The sequence below is a fragment of the Hesperophylax consimilis genome, chromosome 1 (assembly GCF_061612785.1).
Source record: "Hesperophylax consimilis isolate HC1 chromosome 1, BYU_Hcon_1.0, whole genome shotgun sequence".
In the NCBI taxonomy this organism is placed as follows: domain Eukaryota; kingdom Metazoa; phylum Arthropoda; class Insecta; order Trichoptera; family Limnephilidae; genus Hesperophylax; species Hesperophylax consimilis.
The window spans coordinates 23,017,250-23,040,722 of NC_142836.1; the positions used below are offsets into that span (position 1 = coordinate 23,017,250).

General features: G+C 35.1%; 1 protein-coding gene across 1 annotated transcript in view; it reads left to right on the forward strand.

Moving 5' to 3' along the window:
- The window catches only part of Pgant5 (polypeptide N-acetylgalactosaminyltransferase 5), a 29,092-nt gene that overhangs the window by 3,030 nt on the left and 2,589 nt on the right, over positions 1 to 23,473 (forward strand). The window contains exons 4-12 of the mRNA XM_089631092.1: positions 757 to 886; positions 1,231 to 1,397; positions 2,556 to 2,720; positions 3,880 to 4,033; positions 5,324 to 5,501; positions 14,155 to 14,335; positions 19,957 to 20,096; positions 21,717 to 21,950; positions 22,711 to 22,904. Of these exons, the coding sequence (XP_089487218.1) occupies positions 757 to 886; positions 1,231 to 1,397; positions 2,556 to 2,720; positions 3,880 to 4,033; positions 5,324 to 5,501; positions 14,155 to 14,335; positions 19,957 to 20,096; positions 21,717 to 21,950; positions 22,711 to 22,893 (1,532 nt within the window). The 3' untranslated portion in view covers positions 22,894 to 22,904. The remainder of the gene's footprint in view (positions 1 to 756; positions 887 to 1,230; positions 1,398 to 2,555; positions 2,721 to 3,879; positions 4,034 to 5,323; positions 5,502 to 14,154; positions 14,336 to 19,956; positions 20,097 to 21,716; positions 21,951 to 22,710; positions 22,905 to 23,473) is intronic.

Consider the following 23,473-nt stretch of genomic DNA (forward strand, 5'->3'; position numbering starts at 1 on the left):
TCCCGACATCTGATCGAGCTGAAACTCAGCAGAAAGGCTTGTTGACGATCATCTTTCATTGGCACTCATGCACACACACAGGCATTTATCTGAAATTGGATGACATTATAAAAGTTTACAACAGTTAATTTACTAAATAAATCTCGGTACCATCTATTAGGATTTGGCTTAAGTAGAGTGGGGAGGAAAGTTCAATCCTTGGTCAAATCAAAGAAATAAAAATTATATATTTATAATTTTATTTAAAAATACATATAAATAAAATCATATGTATTATGATAAAAAAACTTTTTTATTTTAAGTTGTCCTTTTTAATTTTTCATCAATTTTTTGCTTGGTCCATTACATTTCCCTTGCTGCACGACTGACAAAATGTATTTAAAGTATAAATATTTAGCAAACATATTTAGCATACATATTTAAAAGGACAACTTTCTAAAGACACCCTGACATTATATGTACATTGTGAAATCTCTTTACTTGCCTATTAGGTATACCAACATTTTATCATAATGTGTAAAGATAAATCATTTTAAAGTGACCCTTACTTGTGCAGTGGTGCGCTGGATGGATAAATAATAAATTTGTTTTCGTTAGGAAGCTGAAGAATCAAACAAAAAAGTAAATTGCCTAATTGAATTGCGAGTTTAAATTTAAATGGAATTGATAAACGTAGCTATTCACCCAGTTTCTTTGGACAATTGTCCTCTTAAAAATGATTTGCCTGAACCATCATTGAAAGCTCTCATTTTGCAGGTAGGGCCGTGGTTATACCCCCCGAGAAGGAAGCAATAATGAAAGAGAAATTTAAAGAAAATCAGTTTAATTTAATGGCTAGTGATATGATTTCTTTAAACAGATCCCTCGTTGACGTTAGAATGGAAGGGTAAGCAAAAAAATTATAAATGCATTCTTTATTTTAATGAAGCTTTTATGTATTTACATTTGAGTTGTTATCATTCTTCTTAGGACGGGTTGTTTCGGAGAATCTGAACAATTCATCAAATTTCAATGTTCATTTTCAAGTTCTGTGAAAGATTTTTTCAAGTTCTGTTTTTATTTCAGTTTTATCAAGCAACTAGCCTACAATGATATAAAAACATAACTTGAATAAGTCTTTCACAGAACCCGAAAATGAACGTTGAAATTTGATGAATTGTTCAGATTCTCCGAAACAACCCGTCCTTAGTTCTCAATATGATGATTACTAACATGTTTATTTGATTACAGGTGTAAAAGTAAAACTTATGCTAAGCTTTTACCCACTACCAGCATTGTGATAGTATTCCATAACGAAGCGTGGACGACCCTACTCAGGACAGTGTGGAGCGTCATCAACCGCTCTCCAAAGCCTTTATTAAAGGAAATCATATTAGTCGACGATTCCAGTGAAAAAGGTAATGAAAAATTAACATTAATCACAGTCTAAAATTTTACTTTGCTTCATTCTTTTTCATTTTTATTGTAAAAAGTTGTCAGTCAATTATAATAGCCTCTGTAGCGATGCGGCCCGCAAGTCCATCTTGTGTGGCCCATTTTCTACCACGCTTTTACTCCATGCGGCCCGTGAAGGTTCGAAAAATGGATAATACAGCCTGCTTGCTAAATAGGTTTTGCGTCACTGGTCTACACTTTGAAATTGAAGTTGCGAGTTTGATTCCCGTTGGAACGGGAAAAGAATTGACTTCTGTTTTTTTTTTTTTCAATTCATATTGGGTGCTATCAATCCAAGGGGGTATTTCACCATCCTCTCAATCAGCTGTCAAAATAACTATCCATTGTAATAAATAAATACTTGCAATAGGTAGAAAACTCGGTTAACTTATCCGATATCAAGCCACTAATCATAGATTCGAGTACCGAATAGTAAACTCGTAATTAATAAATAAATAAATATACTTTTTCCTATTAATAGTGCTTTTGACAGCTATCAAGAGGATGGTGAAATACCCCTTAAATGTCGTAATGTTTCTTGCTCAAATTGATGGACCTTACAAATTTGACTGTCGACATTGACTGTGTAATGATCATATTGCCAAATAAATAAATGAAATTATGTTACTGAATGACCATAAACTCGGCCACCCTGACAAATCGGCAATTGCCGAGCATTTAATTGAAACCGTCCATTATTTTGGATTTGTTCCTGAAATCCTGGGAAAACCTAAAACACATAGAGCAAGCCTTATTACGGAGGAAATTGAAATTCATAAAAATACCATAACATTAATAAAGGTGACGGGGCTAAGCTCGATAGTTTTGGTATCCGATAATTGACGGCTAAACCAAAACTAAATGCAAAAAACCATCTTAAATTATAATGTATTATCAGCTCTTAGAGGATCGGAGTGGCGACACGGTATCACATCTGCGTACATAAGCACACACTTCACCACAATCTTTACACATCTGCCTTGATGATGAACACTGTAATGGTGTCCGAAACGTTGGCTAAAGAAGGAGGTAGCTCAACACAGCATATTACCCCAAAAATAAATCACTATAATTGAATGACTTGTTTTGTTTTTAATTTGCTTATTGATTGCATGTCGCAGATCATTTGGGCAGACAGCTGGAAGACTATGTGAACACTCTTCCTGTGCCCACGTACGTGTACAGGACGGAGACCAGGTCAGGCCTCATCAGGGCCCGGCTCCTGGGGGCCAAACACGTCACCGGAGATGTCATCACTTTCTTAGATGCTCATTGTGAATGTACCGGTAAGATACCTTAAATCCAGCATTACTATATGTATTTCTTTAGGTGACCGGATAACTCATCAAAATTACAATTCAACACACCTTTAAAAACTGATATAAAATTATGAAAATAAAACTAGGTTAAATAGGTTAATTTTTTTTTCATAGCTTTTAATCACTTCATGTCACTTTTTAAAGTTGTTTTGTGTTATCGTGGAATCATTTTTTTATTACTACGCTGTTGTCTGCCATTAACACTCGCTCCTTGCGCTAACTACTGACAGAAGTGCTGCCATCTATAATTTTCAAAGATAACTAGTATAGTAGTTGCATGTTATTTATTCTGACCACTCTTTTTCCACTGGCTCCAGACATAATGACATTATGAAGTCGTAATTGGCGAGTGTTATGAGGTGAAAGAGAAGGGAGAAGAGAAGCAGGTTGGGTTGGGTTCGGTATTTAGATGTGTTTATTAAACCGCCAAAGCAATTACAAGAAATGCTTTGATTGTGAATGGTTTTCTCTCATCAGACTGTGAATATCTTCCGTTTGGAACATGTCCAATTATACATAAAAATATAACACAATTCTCATTTTGTCGTGCTTTGAAACATCAACTGCTGCTTTGTTTACAAACACTTCCATTCATAAAGTTTTCACTTTACTATTTTCAGAAAACTTCAATGAATGCATTCTGAGAATTTCTAATTCATTTTGGAAATTGTATTTCACAATCGTAACATAATTCATTAGTTACAAAACTATTTTTTGACTGATTGGCAAATTATTTTTCTACCAAATAATTGCTGACTAATTTCCCATTCTGTCAAATGAATGGAGTACATTGAATCACAATTCAATAATGTCTTATCTAGCTATTGTTATATGTACATAGTTTCCATCAGCAATTTTATAAATAAAATGTTTAATGTTAGTGAAGAAAAAACTCATTCGTGCAGTTTTCTTTATTTGTGGTCTATTGCAGGTTTAATAACATTATTTTAATCTGTCTATAATCACAAACAACTTTTTTTTTCACAATTTGAAGGAAAAATGTGGTTAAATGGTTAATATAATGAAGTTCTGTTAAATTTACACAATATCAATGTAAATTGTAATTAATGTTTATGTCTATTGTAGCTAATGTTATCATTTAACAATTAATTAATTGTAATTTCAGAGGGCTGGCTGGAACCATTGTTAGCCCGAATTGTGGAGGACCGCACCACTGTGGTGTGTCCAATAATTGACGTCATATCAGACGAGACCTTTGAGTACATCACCGCTTCCGATATGACGTGGGGCGGGTTCAACTGGAAGCTGAACTTCAGATGGTAAATAGCAAAAAAAATTTAAATAATATTCATTCTTCACTCTAATTGTTTCAGTCTCTATACAACATCAATCTCTAATAAACTCTGTTCATTAACTAAGTAACTAGTATTCTAGACTGTGTCATCCAATGGATTAAAATTGGATTATTTTTGGCCTGACTCACAACATAATGTTGAAAGTCATTTACCATCCACACCAACTCAAGCTGAACTCTTTTGTTTACTAGTATGAAACATATCCTAGGATTAATATTCTCCAATTCCCCATTTAAGTAACAAAACAATATTCATTTTTGATGCTAATGATCATCAAACGATGTGAGAGTAAAGAATGACAAACAGCGGGATCTTGTATTGAAAGCATCCCCCGCTTTTTTCTCTTCTCTTTTCTTCCTCCTTTTCTAAAAATTATGCAGGGTTTTCCAATAAGAGGTGTTATTTTGAATAGCCCGCTATTTCGGTAGATGTTGCTTTTGAAGCTGTCATTTTTTGACATTTGACAAGTAGAAACTACGCCATTAATAAAAATAGAATGATACACGCTTCAACAACGCATTGAAATTATTAAAATTCACTTGAGTGAATCAAATGCAAATCATCTTGAGTGATGAGGCCCATTTCCACCTCGGTGGCTTCTGGGGCTCGGAAAACCCAAGAGTTATTGTTGAAAAGCCTCTCTATCCTCAACGTATGATTGTTTGGTGCGGTTTATGGTCCAGCGGAGTCATTGTACCTTACTTTTTCGAAAATGAGGCTGGAGCAACAGTTACGGTGAATGGATTGCGCTATCGAGTGATTATTAATGATTTTTTATGGCCGGAATTGGATGGTATTGATCTGTACAACATTTACTTTCAACAAGACGTCGCTACGTGCCACACAAGCAACGAAACCATTGATCTTTTACTATTGAATATCAAAATAACACCTCTTCTTGGAAAACCTTGTATTAAATGTTACCCATAATCAAACTTATTTAGAATGCTAAGCGTGAAAACTTCTCATATTAAACCTTACGTGCAAGTTTTACTGTATTCATATTTCAAAATGCCGTGGGGTTTCTAGAAAACCTAAAACCGGATAGTAGCTGAGTAAACAAATGTGCCAGGTTCCCATGCAGGCTTCGTGAGTTCAATCAATACCTCTGCTAGCTGAGACCTCCATCATAGCACAAGCAACATTTTCTGCTTATAATTATGGTAGAAGATATTTTCCAAATAGTTTTTAATAGCCCGGAAATGTTTGCTTTCTTTCTTAATTTTTATATTGAATAACTTTTAAACCGCACAGGTACCGAGTGCCCGACCGCGAGATGGCCCGAAGGGGCGGAGACCGCACGGCGCCGCTGCGCTCGCCCACCATGGCCGGGGGTCTGTTTGCCATCGATCGGGATTTCTTCTACAAGATCGGCTCCTACGACCAGGGTATGGACATCTGGGGCGGCGAGAACCTTGAGATGAGCTTTAGGGTAACACCATCACAATCTAAACTAAATTATTTAAAAAAAAAATTATGACAACCAAAAAAAATATATGTATTAATAATCATTTATTTAAAATTAAATATCTAATGAAAAACCCAAGAAAAAAGTTGCCATGACCTGAATTTGAAGTCCAATATAAATATCAATTACCAACCAATTTTATCATCTGTATATTTATAAGTATACATATTAAGATTGGACGATTATTAATGTTTTCTGTATTTTTTATTTTACAATTTTTGTAGAATTATTTTTAAACAAAGAGTTCTACTGCAAAATGTTTGATAACAATATATATATATATATATATATATATATATATATATATATATATATATATATATATTTATCCCCTCTCGTACTATGTTGATCTCGCGCGACGGTACGCCAGGTATATGTTGATCCGTTTGCATTTGTTGATCCACCCCGGATATGTTGATCCATTACCCAAGCTGGCATACATATGTAAATCCCTACAGATCAACTTGTGTCATCGAGATTTAGCTGTAAGCCACGCCCATTTTTCGGTCGCATATACATTTTACACGATTTATTTTGTTGATCTATATATTTCAGACAAACTTGACCGCTTGTATGTGTTGTAACTTGTAACCGCCAATTTCGCGCGCGTTGTGGTACTTTTTAGATTCCGTTAGAACATCCATATTCTATGAAAATGACTCTGTACTTAAAGAGGATAGACTGCCTCACGCGTATTTATATTGAAATGGAACTTTCGCAAACGTCAAATCCATGCTTAAAAAACCTTTTGAACTTGATTAAACAAAAATGTAACTTTAATGCATCATTTACTACGTTTCGTGACTTAGCAGGGGTGCCCGGGTTCATGGGGTGAGATTTGTGTAAGTCATTTTATAAGAGAAGTTTTGAACATTGATTGAATCAAATTTTATCATAATGTATCTTTTACCATCTCTCCCGACGTAAGTTTCTTGTAATGATTAAGTTGAAACAAAGCGTAATATCCATAATATGTGCCTATTAAAATTGCGGCGATTAGATTGGTGAGAATTTAATCTTTCAAATTTTAAATTGAAATTGCTGAAAAATTAATTCCAATTTGTTTTTTACTAAACATGGCTAAAGTCATTTCAAGCACCGATTCCAACCAACGATGTTTTAGTATATGTTCGTCAATCAACAGGAGCCATAATGTCTGTACATCAGAGCCCTCGAGAACTATTACAATTATGTGTACCGCCGCCCCGGGAACCATTTATTAGATAACCAATACCCCTACCATTAGTCACCGCCAACGATTTAGCGAGAAAGTTGTTTATTTTTTGTATTTTTTTACATCGTCTCCACACAGGAGGCCCTAAGGAAAATCGTAACCCTCAAGGCCTATGTCATCTTTGTGAATGCTGTGTTGGGGGTATTTTGAAAGAAAGGAATGAGTGAGTTCTGGGAAGGAAATAGGTATGATGGGTGGGTAGTAATCTGGGGGTCAGTGTGTTCGAGTGATAAACATAAGAATCCAAGTCTCCTACTGCGTTGCAAGGCGATGCGTTGAAAGAGGATTAATCGATCCGGCCCACCACGCATTTGGTAGGCAAGCGCATCCGCCGCCAAGAACCGAACAAACCTCACCCCATAAACCCGGGCACTCCTGCTAAGTCACCAAACATATCAAACTACTTGAGGTGGCTCTCGACTAGCAATCCGAAGGTCGCGGGTTCAAATAAATTTTACTAAAATTAATTTGCACTATTTTACAATTAGTGTTTGGTTATATCTGAATAGCTAGGTACTCTCCCACCTTCCTCCTCGTCATCTCCTTTGAGGTCTCCTTTGAGGATGCCATAGTCTCACTGGCTCCAGACGGGAGCGGTTAGGACTGTATGACTCTGGTGCGGTATTCACACAAGTTTTTATTTGTAAAAAATGAAAAAAGAAATATTGACAATATTATAATCAGATATCATATTTCCTACAAAAAGCTACAGCTTGCTTCGAGAAGTTGAATAAAGTATTTTTAGCACAAACATGGCAGAAGATGAACTAACACGTGCAGTTTATAGTAATACCAACTAAAAGCACTTCAATATATTTTATTTAAATTTTGTAATTCCTTCATGCCTCATATTAGTGTTTCATAAAAAAATACAAATCATATCACACCACATCTTAACCAAAAAGCCGATATGTTTTTATACACAAAAAAGGGTTATTTGGATATTCTCTGTATGAAAACTAATTTCATACAGAGAATTTCATATATTTAATTGTTTTGTCTTTGATAATCAACGGCTATGGAATTCTACGTCTTGCCACCGCGTTTCCCGATACTATTGATTACTAAACACGGCGAAATATTTCAAAATGACTTATTAACGATTCCAGAATGTACTTTATTCATAATTGTTTTAAAAATTTATCTGTTTCTTTAGACATTTTTTTTTATAAAGTGCCTATAAACTTCGTTTTATTACTTATCCACTGGAGCGATTTCTGCCATATTTTGCCAATATTGTGCAATATCTTAGTTTTACCTCTAGGTACACAATAGAGTGGGTACTTATGGAATCTAGAAATATGGGATTATTGATTAAATCTAGGTGGATTCGTTAGCTTTAAACCGCATTTAGTAGTTTATATGGTTTCTGTGTTAATGTTTTTGGGGGATGATTATACCGGTACAATTGACCCCGTATTACAACTAAACTCCAGTTTCTGTTAGTACAGCTCCCAAGTTTTATAAACTCAAGTGCATGTCCGTCCGTAACACTTAGTCAATGTACTTATTTGTTCGTTGTCCTCTCTTTTCTAATGTGAAGTTGCTATTTTAATTTAAAGGAATATATATACAGGGTGTATCGGCACTAACCCGACAAACTTTAACCAGCTATTCCTTAGCACATTTGGAGTAAAAAATGTTATGGGCACTTTGCTATCCGGTAGCATTTTTTTTTCAATTAAAAATAAAAAAAATTAAAATTTCCACACTACATCACTGTCATTGGCATTGCGTTTCGTGTTAAACAGCTGTTATAAGCAAGTATGTCAAAAAGCGTCTTCGCTCTTTCGCACACACTAAATAATAATAGTTAAAAATGAGACGAATGGTGCCGTGCTATTTCGTTGTGACTGTAAACGTGTGCCAATATAGGTACACACGTGCATTATTCAACGGAATTCGAATAAAATATTTGCCAGATGGGTTTTCAAACTCTGTTAAAGGATAAAACAGTGGTGACATGTGGTGAAAATATGAATAATAAATTTTTTATTAAAAAAAAACGTTACCGGACAGCAAAGTGCACATAAGATTTTTTACTCCAAATATGCTAAGGAATAGCTGGTTAAAGTTTGTCGGGTACGTGCCGATACACCCTGTATACACATTGTTTGGGAATTAAATGACAAAATTGATTTAATATAATAGTATTTGTAACCACCTTGTAGCTGTTTTTTTAGTTCAGCTGATTTCCGGTCATATTGTTTTATAATATTAAATATGGGATGATTTTAAAAGAATCATCTTTAGAGCTATTCGAAACATTCGCAAAAATCAAATCCATAAAAAAATCATAACTTAGCAGGGGTACACTGTTGCGTTTGCTCAGCTACTACGTGGCGGGCCGGATCGAAAGAGACTGGTTGAGGGATACCTTTTGGCCATAAAAATCTAAAATGGCGGCAAAAGGAAATTATTCCATATTCAAATTCGGCGGTATGATTTTTTTATGTGACACCTCTCGATAGAGCGCCCCTATCTTTACACGTTAAATACAGAGAAACTATGTCGCCAACCGGTTGGGCAGCGTTATGAGGCGGGTTAAGGTAGGGGCTGTAGGAATGAATTTATTAATGCTGGTCTTAAATAGGCGCGAATTATATGGAGGAGGAAAAACAGATGCTGATAGCTCGTTCCACATGCGAGCCGACTTACGGTAAAACGAGTCGGAGAAACGACCCGTTCATATATGTATAGATAACATCAACTTAACTGTGAACGTGTATTCCGCTCGGACCGTCGAGTATCAAGCACGTGCACAGTGCAACGGGGATCAATGCTGCTAGCTCCTTTTAACAGGCTCTAATAAAATATCTGTAGAATAGACACAGCATACGCACATTTCGTCATACATGATTTTACTGCACATATGCCTCAGGGATCTCATTTCTACAGTATTCAGTCTACTTTCAGCCTTCTTCTGCCAGTTCCATGCCTCACTTCCATATATTAGGGTAGGTACCAGCACTCCATTGTGGACTGCTAGCTTCGCTTCTTTGGACAGTTTTTTCTTAGCTCCAACCTCGTCCAATCATCCATTAATTACCCATTATAATCAAGAACCCGGCCTCCCCTACTAAGTCACGAAGCGTAATCAGGGGAGATGGTAAAAGATACAGGTTCAAAATTTCCTAAATAACATTATTCCTTTTGCCGCCATTTCGGATTTTTATGGTCGAAAGGTATCCCTCAACCAGTTTCTTTCGATCCGGCCCGCCACGCAGTAGATGGGCAAACGCATCCGCCGCCAGGACCTAGACAAACCTCACCCTATGAACCCGTGTACCCCTGCTAAGTTATGATTTTTTTATGGATTTTGTTTTTGCGAAATTTTCGTTTCAATCTAAATACGCATACATTTCTTATAAACAATTGATCGAAGTTGACCTAATACGATAGTGTGGGCACGAACTTCGCTTCGCTTCGGGCATCTTCGCTTCGCGTCGCCCGACTTCCGATTGTTGTCGGTAAATGCGCCCGAGTCAAAGGACTCGAAGCGTCTGTCTCTAGCCGCCGGCCGGGATATAACGACACCCTGATTAGAATACATTTAATTGTTTTGTCTTTGATATCATAAATATTTTTAATAATTTAAAAACGGCTATGGAATTCCACGTTTTGCCACCGCGATACTATTGATTACTTAACACGGCTAAATATTTCATAACGACTTATTAACGATTCCAGAATGTATTTTATTTATTACTGTTTTAAAAAATTTTCTGTTTCTTTAGACGATTTTTTTTTATAAAGTGCCTATAAACTACATTTTATTATTTATCCACTGGAGGATTTCTGCCATATTTTAGACCGGTCGGTGGCCGAGTTGACATCGCGTTTGGGTCCCACCCAGGCATAGTGTGTTCAATTCCTGGGCTGGCTAAGTCCCCCATCACAACACAAGCAACATTTTCAGCTGACTGTGGTGGTAGTAGGAGATTTTCAAATATTGCCAGGTTATTCTTAACCCGGGAATGTTTGTCTTTCTTTTCAAAAATTAGTTTATATTGTTTATGTTTTTATGTTTTCGGGGGATACCAGAACAATTGACCCAGTACTACAACTAAACGTCAGTTATTTTTTTAAAGTTTCTGTGAATACAGCTCCCAAGTCTTGCTCAAGTGCATGTCCGTCCGTAACACTTAGTCAATGTACTTATTTGTTCGTTCCTAATGTGAAGTTGCTATTTTAATTTTAAGTCATAAATGAGATCCCTGAGGCGTATGTGTGGTTAAGATTAAGAAAGGGACGCTTAGATGGTTTGGGCATGTAGAGCGAATGAGCGAAGATAGGAGTGTGTAAAGAGGATATATGATGCAAATGTGAATGGTAGCAGAAGTCGGGGAAGCCCGAGGAAGACATGGCACGATCAAGTGAATCAGATACTCGAGTCGGGTCATGTCAAGAGTCAGAATAATAGAAGAGTATGTATGAGACGATGTATGAATGTGAATGAGGCAAGAAGTGTGTGCCAAGACCGAGTTGTTTGGCGGTCCGTCCTCTCTGTCTACCCCTGCGGGGAAACGGCGTGATCGTTAATTAGTTAGTTAGTTAAATATACACGTTGTTTGGGGGAAAGTTTTATCTCATTCATAAAAAAAAAACTTTTTTCCTTCTTTTTTATTGAGATTAAAGCAAACTATGATATAAACATAATTTTATTTTTTTATTTTATTACACTAAATAGTTACGGTTCGTGACTAGACTGATTTTTTTGATGCCAGATAGTGTATTACGTTAAACATAATTGAAATTTTGAAAAATTATTATTCAACTAATTAAAAAACTTCTTTTCCTCGTCGAAGTTATTAAAATTGGACAACTTTGGTTGAATTGGTTCAATTGGCCACATATAGAATTCATTTGGCCCACTGTAAAAAACACTTCATATAAAATATAATCGAACAAATTGATTAAATATAATTGCATTTGTAACCACCTTGTAGCTGTTTTTTAGTTTATGATTTATTTATTTCAAAGAAAGATGCCGACTTCCGGTCATATTGTTGTATAATATTAAATATGAGATGTTTCTTTTAAGAGCATTTCATTTTATTTAGAGAACTTTAAAATATAAACATTTCCGGTAAGGGTTCCATGATAACTCAACACAGTGACAATTCAACACACCTTTAAAAAGTGATGTAAAGTCATTAGAAACGATGAATAAAAAATTTAAACCTAACCGAACCTAACCTACTTAACCCAGTTAATAATGTTTTTGTTTCATCACTTTCCATGACTTTACATAACTTTTTAAAGATGTGATGAATTATCATTTTGATGATTTATCTGGTCATCTCCGGTAAGATGTAACAATCGTTTATACAGAATATTAATATTTGAAGTTGAGTTGAGTTCTGCGATTATTAAGCTTACGAGTTTTTTTAAATTCTAAAATAATGTGATAATCGATAAAAGATGGGTGGATTCATTGCTTATAATATAGATCATTTTGTATGTCTCTATATTCAAATTCGGAGGTATGACTTTTTTATGTGACACCTCTCACAAGAGTGCCCTTGTCTTTATACGTTAAATACATAGAAACTATGTCTCCACCCAGTTGGGCAGCGTTATGGGGCGGATTAAGATAGGGTCTGTAGGAATGAATTTATTAATGCGGGTCTTAAAGAGGCCCGGATTATATTGAGGAAGAAAAACAGATGCCGATAGCTCGTTCCACATACGAGCCGACTTACGATAAAACGAGTCGGAGAAACGACCCGTTCATATATGTAGCGATAACATCAATCCGCTCGTGTCCGTCGAGTTGTCGAGTATCAAGCAGTTGTCGAGTATCAAGCACGTGCACGGTGCACTGGGGATCAATGCTGCTAGCTCCTTTTAACAGGCTCTAATAAAATATCTGTAGAATAGACACAGCATACGCACATTTCGTCATACATGATTTTACCGTACATATGCCTCAGGGATCTCATTTCTACAGTATTCAGTCTACTTTCAGCCTTCTTCTGCCAGTTCCATGCCTCACTTCCATATATTAGGGTAGGTACCAGCACTCCATTGTGGACTGCTAGCTTCGCTTCTTTGGACAGTTTTTTCTTAGCTCCAACCTCGTCCAATCATCCATTAATTACCCATTATAACCAAGAACCCGGCCACCCCTACTAAGTCACGAAGCGTAATCAGGAGAGATGGTAATAGATGCAAGTTCAATATTTCCCATATAACATTATGCCTTTTGCCGCCATTTTGGATTTTGATGGTCAAAAGGTATCCCTCAACCAGTCTCTTTCGATCCGGCCCGCCACGCAGTAGGTATTTTTTTGATGGATTTGATTTTTGCGAAAGTTTCGTTTCAATCTAAATACGCATACATTTCTTATAAACAATTCAAGCAACAAACAGTCGAATGAACACGTCATTTTGATTTGAAACGGTACCATCTCACAGTCATTTCATGCGATATTCGACTCTAGAGACTAATACTTTGAGTTCAATATCACAAAAGATTACGGAATCAGATAAAACCTTGTGATGAACAGTCCACCGATTGCTCTTGATTGGTTCATTTAGTAAAACCATATATAGGGACACAGATCAACTTTGTCCAATAACTTCTTACCTGGATCAACATACTACGGGAATAGACCAATATATATGAGATCAACATAAGTATGCCAATTTAGGTAGATCAACATAAATTATGCATCCGATTTCCATACAAATTTAGAAAATTTTATGAACAGTATATCAAATGGTTTTTCTGGCAAACTGGCAACATTGATAATTATTGTACCACTGTTGTCAATTCATTCAGATGTATTCCACAATAGCCAAGTTATATGGTGTTAAAGGTGGATCAACATAGTCTAACAACTTCTTACTGGATCAACATACTACGGGAAGAGGTCAATATATATATATATATATATATATATATATATTATGCTTGATTGTAAAGCATAAAGTAATGTTTAAAACCTTATTTTAACAATCTATATAATATTCTAAAACTCTCTATCTTTTAATGAGCGTTGTTTTGAAATTGGTCACATATTTAAACAGTGAAATACAATATGATTAATGGATTGTGACAGAATGGTCCAAAAGTGCTGTACATATTTGCTGTCGCAGATGCAATCTTGTACATCATTTTGTAATGGGTTTCATAAATTGTCAGCTTATTTTTAACCTGGTAATGCTTGACTTTTCTTTTATATAATTGCCACAATAACGCACCTATAAGGATAGAAACTTTTGCCTCTGTTTCCAGTACGAAAAGTCAATGAGAAAGAACCATTTGTTTAGTGTTTGTATTATTTAGTTACGCAAAGTTTAATACGATTATTTTGCAGTGGCATTGTGTTCTACGGTGTAATATGCGGTGTAACTTGAACATGATTTGGCGTGTAGGTGTGGCAGTGCGGTGGCATTCTGGAGATAATCCCGTGTTCGCACGTGGGCCACGTGTTTAGGGACAAGTCCCCGTACACGTTCCCCGGCGGCGTGAGTCGCATCGTTCTGCACAATGCGGCCCGAGTTGCTGAAGTTTGGATGGACGAATGGAGGGATTTCTATTACGCCATGAACCCAGGTTGGACCCTAACACTAACAGGCGACCAGACCAATAATAATACGCGCCATCCAAACAATAACATTTCATCATTTTTATCCAAATTAAAATTTTACTAACATTGTTTGCGTACTCCCTTGAAGGAGGTTTTGTTTGAGAATTTAACAACTTTTTACTGTCAATCTTTCATTTATTTTCCATCTCATGCTTTTTCCATGTTGTATCTTTCTAGCTATCTCCAGATTATGCTTTATTTTTATTTATTTATTACATGGTGTCAATAGTATAATATCAGCTCCATAAGCCTTTCATAAAAATTTTATCAACTCTTGCGTTATATCAATAATCAGTGGTAACAATTCTTACACATAGTATTATTTATTGAATCAGTATTGTTTGCTTATCATCCATGAGGGACATTTAAATAATCTTTTACACTTCCGTGTTAATCGTTATTGGCATCATCTGCCTTGAGACGCATTGACGTATAATTGTGACCTATTGACCCACCCAGTACTTGATGTCAACAGGTGGTCACAATACTAAAAATTCATTGCTAGCATGTCTCGTCCTGCTCTATTTTCTAATATTATTATGTCTATTTTATGCTTATTCATAATAATAATGATTGGATTATTTATATAGCGCCGTTTTCGTGAGAAAATCACCTCAAGGGCGCTGTACGTACATATAATGCTGCGTATATATGTACGAACCAAAGCGCGAACCGAGCCACGAATTATGGGAAAGGTATACAAAGCTTTCCGTTCCTTTTCCATAATTTATGGCTCGGCTCGCGTTTTTGTTCTTATGTGTATACGCAAAATAATACATACAATAATTTTTCATTTGAATCAAACCATACTTAATTTGCTCCCGTAGCATGTTATATTAGACAAAATTCCTCCATTTATAATTTTTCTTCTTGTATTGTGTTCAATTTTATTTGTAGCCTTTCTTTGATTTCTATTATGTATTAATTTTACTTTTCTTTTGTTTTTTATTCTTCTCATCCTATAAAAAGAGTTATATAAAATGAATCGTATTAACTTGACGGTATTAATAATATCGTTTAGATTGAGATGATGCGGTATACTGTAGTGGGTGTTCATGGCCTAATAGAAATAACATTAGGTATATTTAATAGACAACCATCCCCATTCTGTGAAACTAAACAGCGTGCAGATCATCACCATGTACTGCTTTATCTAGGCGCAGAGGAGTTACCAGTACATATTAATTTATTTTACTAATAAATTACCTGCACTTTGTTTTGCTAACCAACATTCATCCATCCAAATAACAAATCATTTATTTATTTATTTGATTGCAGGAATAATAATAACATATTATATGCTGTAACTTTTAACATAGTATGTATCTACATAGTAATGTTTCTTACAAGGCACTTGTTTTATTTACTTATTGGTAAAATAACACTAAGCACGGGTTGTAAAAGCGTATTGGTTATTATACTTTGACTTTGTGATAAAAATAATTATAGGCTTTTACAGCTTGATAATTAATTTCATAGTCAATAAATGTATTAAGTTCTAATCCAACTTATTTTTAGAGATTATGAAATAAAATGTAATTCCCAAAGTTGCTTTATGATTAGCTAAATTCATATCTGTAATAAAATATTATCAATACTGATGATTTTTTTAAATCGTAATATTTTTCATCCAGTTTCTTTCATCGGAGCATAAAAATTGTTATTAATTTTTTTTTTTTTTTTTTTCTTATTTTGTGACTATTTTACAATAACTGAAGTATTGATTTAATTAATAGCTTGAATAACTTAGATAAACAGAGAAAATGCTCTACTTTTAAAATGTGCTTTACTCGGTCTACCAATCACATGTGTACTTACAAAAATAGTACCGCTACATTAGAACATAATTTTTTTTTATGTAGTTTAATTAAAAATCCCAAAAATTAACGACTAAATAAGTTGCTGTAGTTAATTTAAAAAAATGGAACTTATCTTAACCCCACTGTTGCCCGTAATAACTGTTGTTTAACCATGCTAAAAATTAGTTTTTAATAGCTACTGTTAACCCTTTACCATTTAAAACATTGTTTTGTTAATCATCTGTACGCCTTATGTATTGAGTTTTGATCTCACATCATGCGACACTAACAAAGCTCCATATAAGAGTAAGACAGTATAGCACGTGGCGAGAGTACTTTGGTGTGGCCGTGAGCTTGTTTACGCAATGGCATCTGCATTTTGAATTGTATGAATCCCGATTATGCTAATGCTGAAGCAGGCAAGTGACGGCTGTACACGGCCTGCTTGTCGCATGTGCTGATATTTATTTATCAATGTTATTCAATGCAGCTGTGGAGACATTTTAGCGAGATTCATCAAACAATCAACATAATGATATCGAGACAGCACATATTATATGAAATTTTAAAAATTTGTATCAATATATTTTTGCTCAACCAGTCTTGTGGCCTGTTGTTAGAAGGACTTTCTAGTTTTATGGTCTACTAATTTAAATTTGAATCTAGAGGTTGCGGATTCAATTCCCTTTCCTGCAAACAATATATCTTTTTGTGTAAGCATTGCTTGCTCCGGTTTCTATATCATATAACTGGCATTATGTTTAATGATTTGACATGCAATAACAAGCGTGGACAATATATTGAAATGTTTTAAGTTGGCTTGGTTAAATTCAGAGTAACTATCTGGGTATTGTGAAGTAGATTGACATGTTTCACAGATCAAAATGGCTTTACATCTCATCTTCACAAGGAGTACTGATAATTTTAACCGATGGAAGCCGCTGTCACATATATGATCTTCAGCAACTATCCCCATACGTTGATGTCGAAAATATGATCCATGAAGTTTCACTAAACCACATTGTGTCAAAACGTGCCGATAGATTGCGTTAAAAGGTCGACACTGTAAAGGTTAATATTCAAGCTCCGAAGCAAGCACACCATAGTACTCTGGCCACGTACAGCATGAGAGAGACGCAGGCAATAACAAATGAGCATTGGGTGTGATGATGTCTGGCATGGTGCGGTTGGTGTGTGTAGGTGTGGATGTGCGGGGGCGTGCTGGAGATCGTGCCATGTTCGCACGTGGGCCACGTGTTCAGGAAGTCTACGCCCTACTCCTTCCCGGGGGGGACGAGCCGTATTGTCAATCACAACAATGCGCGCCTCGCCGAGGTGTGGCTTGACTCGTGGAAGAATTTCTACTACAGCATAAACCCAGGTTTTAACACTAATATTATAACAACTCGCTGTCCCATTGCACTCTACGTTTTGATTGATTTAAAATTTGTCTGTTGGTCTTATAAACTACTGTATAACAAAAAAAAAATCTGGGTGTGTTTTCCGCCTACCAGTGCTAGGAATATCCCAGTGTTACGGCAAACGAACTCTGGTTCATGATTCCAAATAATTTACTTTTAAACCTCGAAAATAAAAGTTTATTTTTTCTATTTACACATTGTGTCTTTCATCGTGAATATATTACGTGTTTTACTCGGTGAATATTCATAATGTTCCAAGAAAATATCTGGTATAATAAGTGTGTGTAAGCTTTTCATTTTGCTTCCTATGGTTATGTGTGTCGATGGCGTTCCTTTGTAATAGTCCGCATATAAATATGATATTTATTTTTTCCGTTGATTTTCATGAGTTTCAGATTTTCACAATGTGTGGTTTGAATGTGAAGCTTGGTGTATTGTACTGTAATTTTATTAATAATTAACTATATTATATCAATCAAAACGTAAAGTGTGGCACTAACTCCCATCAATCCATATAATATGTTGGCACATGTTATATTAAAAGGCATGTTGAAGAATGCCACACTTTATAATCATACTAACATCTAATAAACTTTTAAGGTTTTCATTCATTTTCATGGAGCCTAGTTACGTTTTTAACATAAAAATAACATTCATAGTTGATTAGACTAGATTGGTTTTGCCGTTGCGTTGATTTAAAAATAATTTTAACATGAACATGTCGCTTGGTATTTAGATTCGGGCATAGAAATTTATTTTTACTTATTTACTAAATCCATTGTAGTTAGCTGTAATATTCATTTGGAATAAGAAGTGATGCATAATATTTGCTGTTTGATACTTCATGGTACATACAACGTACATTTTGGATACTAAGGCTTAATACTATTGTAGTGTTAACAATAATGGCGGATTATCTGAAAGGTTCAAATCAGCCGTTGGCGCTGGTGTAGTTGGAGATCATATCTACTGTCAATCCTTGTTTATTTCTAAGAGTTTTCTACAAAAGTTTATTAATAATTGTAATTAAAATGCCTCAATGTTGAATTGTTGTATTGTGCTCCTCGACAATTATTAAGAAGTAAATTGTCCCAAAAATACATATTTGCAATAAAGATTTTGTTCTATCAGACAATGTGATGCCTCTGGATTCTGTTATAATCCTAAGTACTGTCTAATTTGAGCAAAACGATGTTTAATAGCAATATAAATAAGCACTATTAGACCACTTTCAAAACTTGAATTAACTTTTCAACATTATAGTTCTGAGAAATCATCATTTCGAAAGTGAAAATTGTTATTTCTGACGTGCGTCGCCAATCTGAAAATAAACAGCAACACTTACTTGTCATATTAATCTGTTAAAAGTATGTCATCTATAGTGGGCTTCGGTTATAAAAAACCAAAGTCTTCCTTTTCCCAAATTAATTTTGTATTTTTTTTTATTTTTCAATTCAATTTCTAATAACTTCCTGACACTCCAACCACCATATTTATCAACCATTTTTAAAAAATGCATTTAAATCCTTAAAAAAAACATCTTTCAAACCATATTGCAAAGCTGATATAACATTCAAATGATCTCCAACCTCACCGGCGCCATCTGCTTCGAGCTTTCCAGATTACCTACCGTTTTCAAGTATCTTAAAAAATATGAATGAAAAGCATTATAACTTTGTTCCACTTGTTTAGCAAGTGAAACAAAGTTTTGCAAATAGCGGGGATTCTTGTTGATACTCTTTTTTACCGCTCATTTGTATGTCGTTTTACCGCAGTCGAAAGTACTACAGTTGACATACTTTTTGCTTACCACAGAAAAAACAATATCACTCGTTTTTTAAATTTATAATTTCGACAGTCTATAAATTAGATTTTGTATAATTTTGATTTAACATCTAATAAATGACTAATTAGATACATAAATTTCAGAAATACAAATAAATTTCCCTTTTCATATAATTATCTTTCTTGCAAATCATTAAAAAAAGAGTTTACACATAAAATTGTCTTAGAATAGATGTAGAATGTGAGAGAAGTAGCACTAATAATTGTGGAACATCATTTGGTTAAAGTAAAAAATAAATACTTGGAACCATACTGCTTTTTCAAACTTGCATTCAATTTTCCAATCATTCATCTTGGTATTGCCATTAAAAACTTTTAAAATTATTGCAGTGCCATTAATTTTTGTTTACCATTGATTATAATAATTCAGACTGTGTTGTTTGATTACAGTGAAATCCCACCAAGGATAATTAGTTCACTTCAAAAATAGAATTTTTAAAATTGTTTACATTTAAGAAATATATTAATATGTATATGTATTGGTTTGTAATTAGAATTGTAAAATGTATTTAATCTGTGTAGGTGCTCGTTTGGTCCCTCTGGGAAATATAACCGAGAGACAGGAGTTGAGGAAAAACCTCAAATGCAAGAGCTTCCGATGGTATTTGGAGAATGTTTATCCAGAAAGTCAAATGCCTCTGGATTACTACTACCTGGGAGATGTAAGGCTTTTTTTTATTTTACCAATATAATATGTATTTCGCATTGATTAAATAGTAGTTACACTCGACTTCACACAAGGTTTGAATTGCAAAATATGGAACAGACAATATGTCAATATATAATTTTTTTTCTTTGACAGTTCAAAATGGATATTGTAAATCTCCTTAGATCATGCTGTGAGTTGAAAATAGTTTCTGTAAACTCTAAATATGTAGAAAAAAATCTGTGCAAATTTTTGCTACTTCATAGAATCAGATTTCTGCTTTATAGTTAAGATAAAGACTTTTCATTAGGTGCGTGTTTGTACTGACTTTAATCCTCAGGTGGCGGGAAGCGTCTAAAGTCAGTTCATCGCACTTGCCTCTCACGCGGGAGCCGTCTTAAGACATTTCGTATTGCGTGTAAGCTTGATACAGAACCGAAAATCATTTGTAAAAATTCTCCATTCATATATCTAGCAACATTTCTAGAAATATGTAATAAATACAATAAATTTATTTCTTTATTTTAGGTAAGAATTTAACACGCTCGAAACAGGTTTGCCCCTTCAGCGAATTTCAAATTTTCCATGTCAGTACAAACAGTCTTGTTCGGCACGCAGGCGCCATAGACGATTAGTACGATATCAGTAGAACTGTGCGGCTCTTTTCGTTTTAGGCTAATTTTCTGACAGTTTATTTTAGCAATTGTGAATTCAGAAATTTCATTTGACAATCTCATTTCACTGGAATAAAAATAAATAGTTCATTAAAATGTTTAATGTAAAAACACATCAGAGCTGTTAACCTAAAAAACATACATTTCTCTTTTAATATTTGCGTCCAGTGTATGTTATGCTGCAGTTTTGTGTTTTAGAGAATTTGTGCCTGAACACAATGTGTTTTAACTTAAATATAATATTTTATCTAACATAGTCCCAGAAAACTGAATTTTAAATAGATTTTTATTTTTTTTAAATATGATTGTTCAAAGGGAAAAAGTGTTATCTTTATTCTCAAAGTTGAAAAAGAAAAATATTTGTAAGACTGCGTACCTTGTACACGGCCTGGCCAGCATTCAGTAATGTTTTATCTGCTTGGAAATGTTTCATTTTGTTTATATAAACATTGCCCTAAAACAAATATTTTGGGTTATTTATGACTAGTTAAAATATGGATGTGTTTTTTGAGCAAGGTTTACTCAAAGAATGGTCATTTGTAATAAGTCTAATTACAGTTTTTAAAAGTATTATTGGTCGGCGAGATGAGATGAAAAAATGTGCGCGTGAAGGTGAAATCACCCATATGTTTAAATGCAGCCTAAAGGTTAACAGATAGTACTAAAATCCCGTATGAGTGTCTCAACATTGCTACAAAACTCTTAATTTGCGGGTGCAATAGAACCTATGTGAACTCAGTACAACTTTTTTATCCCCCCATGGCTCTTCTGAAAGTAGAAAAATTATATTATTATTTAGTGATGAAAATGTAGAAATTCAATTAAATAGAACTGTAATCTTTCATTACTACGGCAACACTGATTCTAAAACGAAACTGTGGTAGTTCCAAATGTGAGGTTATGTTTGACTTCCAAAACTGATAGCTTTTGAATGTATTATCATATAAACTCTTTTTTTGTAGATCCGCAACTCTGAGACCCAAAATTGTCTGGACACGATGGGCCACAAGTCGGGAGAGAACCTGGGCATGGCGTACTGCCACGAGCTGGGCGGCAACCAGGTGTTTGCGTACACCAAACGCCAGCAGATCATGTCGGATGACAACTGCCTCGACTCGGCGCATCCGCGGGGACCTGTGCGACTCGTGCGCTGCCATGGCATGGCTGGAAACCAGGCCTGGATGTACGACAATCACGTGAGTATAGTAACCATTCAATTGACTGACTTATTTTAGATTATTGTTATAATACTGTGCAAATGAACTGTCTTGACTTGTGTAACAAGTTATTTCCTTTATTTTTCCTTTCACAAGAAAGAGGAAAGTCGAGGTACCAACGGGTGAACCAGTTTGTGTTGCATTTTTGGATAAGGATTAATATACATTCACTTTCTAACAAGAAAATATGCAGTTGTTTCACGTGGGAATCTGCATTTATACAATAACCATTATCTATTGATAACACCCCTTACACTTTACCCAATCTACACCCCAATCTGCTTGTTGAACTGTACTTCAAGTATTTTTCACGGAATATCAAACTATTAGTTCTCTTATTCAATAAATCAAAACCAAAATTAGCTCTGAAATCATAAGATTTGTAAATAGGTAATTAATTACCTACTTGCTTAATTATGAACCAAATGTTTTACGTAAAATTGTTTAATTTCAGGAATTACTAAATTTCTCCAAAGAAACGTCATGTCCAGGCAATGTAGGTACAGTAATATTGAAAAATTATGATAAGAAAGTGCAATTAAAACAGCCATCATCTTGAAACGGAACGTACTAACAAATTTACAGACAAATGAAATGCAAAATGGCCGTGTCAGAACAGGATTTCGCTAAGCCCAGTCAATTAATAACATTACTGTAAATTCTTGCCAACCACTTTTATATTAAATTTTGCCACCACATTTTAGGCTGCAATTTAACAAAATCCTTTTATAATTTCCAGGCGAAAACAATAAAGCACACCAATACGGGGGCGTGTCTGCAGCGGGCTGAGGCGGAGCAGCCGGCGCTGCCCGTGCTGCGGCCGTGCACTGGCGAGGCGGGCCAGCAGTGGCTCATGGACACCAAGTTTAAGTGGCAGGCGGACGGGGAGGCGCTCAAGCAGCACAACGGTCACGCCAGCTAGTCACGCCATATGTGAGTTTACTGCATGCAGAAATAATAATAAAATAGATAAAGCACACCAACTTAGGCAAACCAATTGCGCCTATGCGTAGCAGCACCCTGCCTTTGTCTCTATCTACATAGATTCCGTGCAGTTGGCTCGCTTACGTGCCATATCTCTATCTACTAGTGGCTAGGGACTAGTTTATCTATGGGGAAAATTATCTTAAAGAAATTTTGTTGTTTATCCCTTTGGCATGCGCGGCAAAATGGGGCACTTAGTGTCCTCAAGTTACTCAAAAAAATACGAGGTGATGCAAGAGTGGAGTGACAGGAACTATGTGGGGCCACACAGTTCAGTACCAGAGTTGAGGAACTCTAGGAAGGTGAGTCTTGCGGTCATGTATGTAGGTATAGATACCTAGATAATTGGAAACTTCTGTCCTATTTTTCATTAATTTATTTTTGTCATACCTAAAAGTGCTGTTAAAGCTTCTGTTTACCATTTTTATTTTCATTAACATTCAAAAACGCATTGGTAAGTTTTCCAAATTAGTAAACAAACAAAAAAGATTGATATTTTGACTCATTCTTCGAATGAT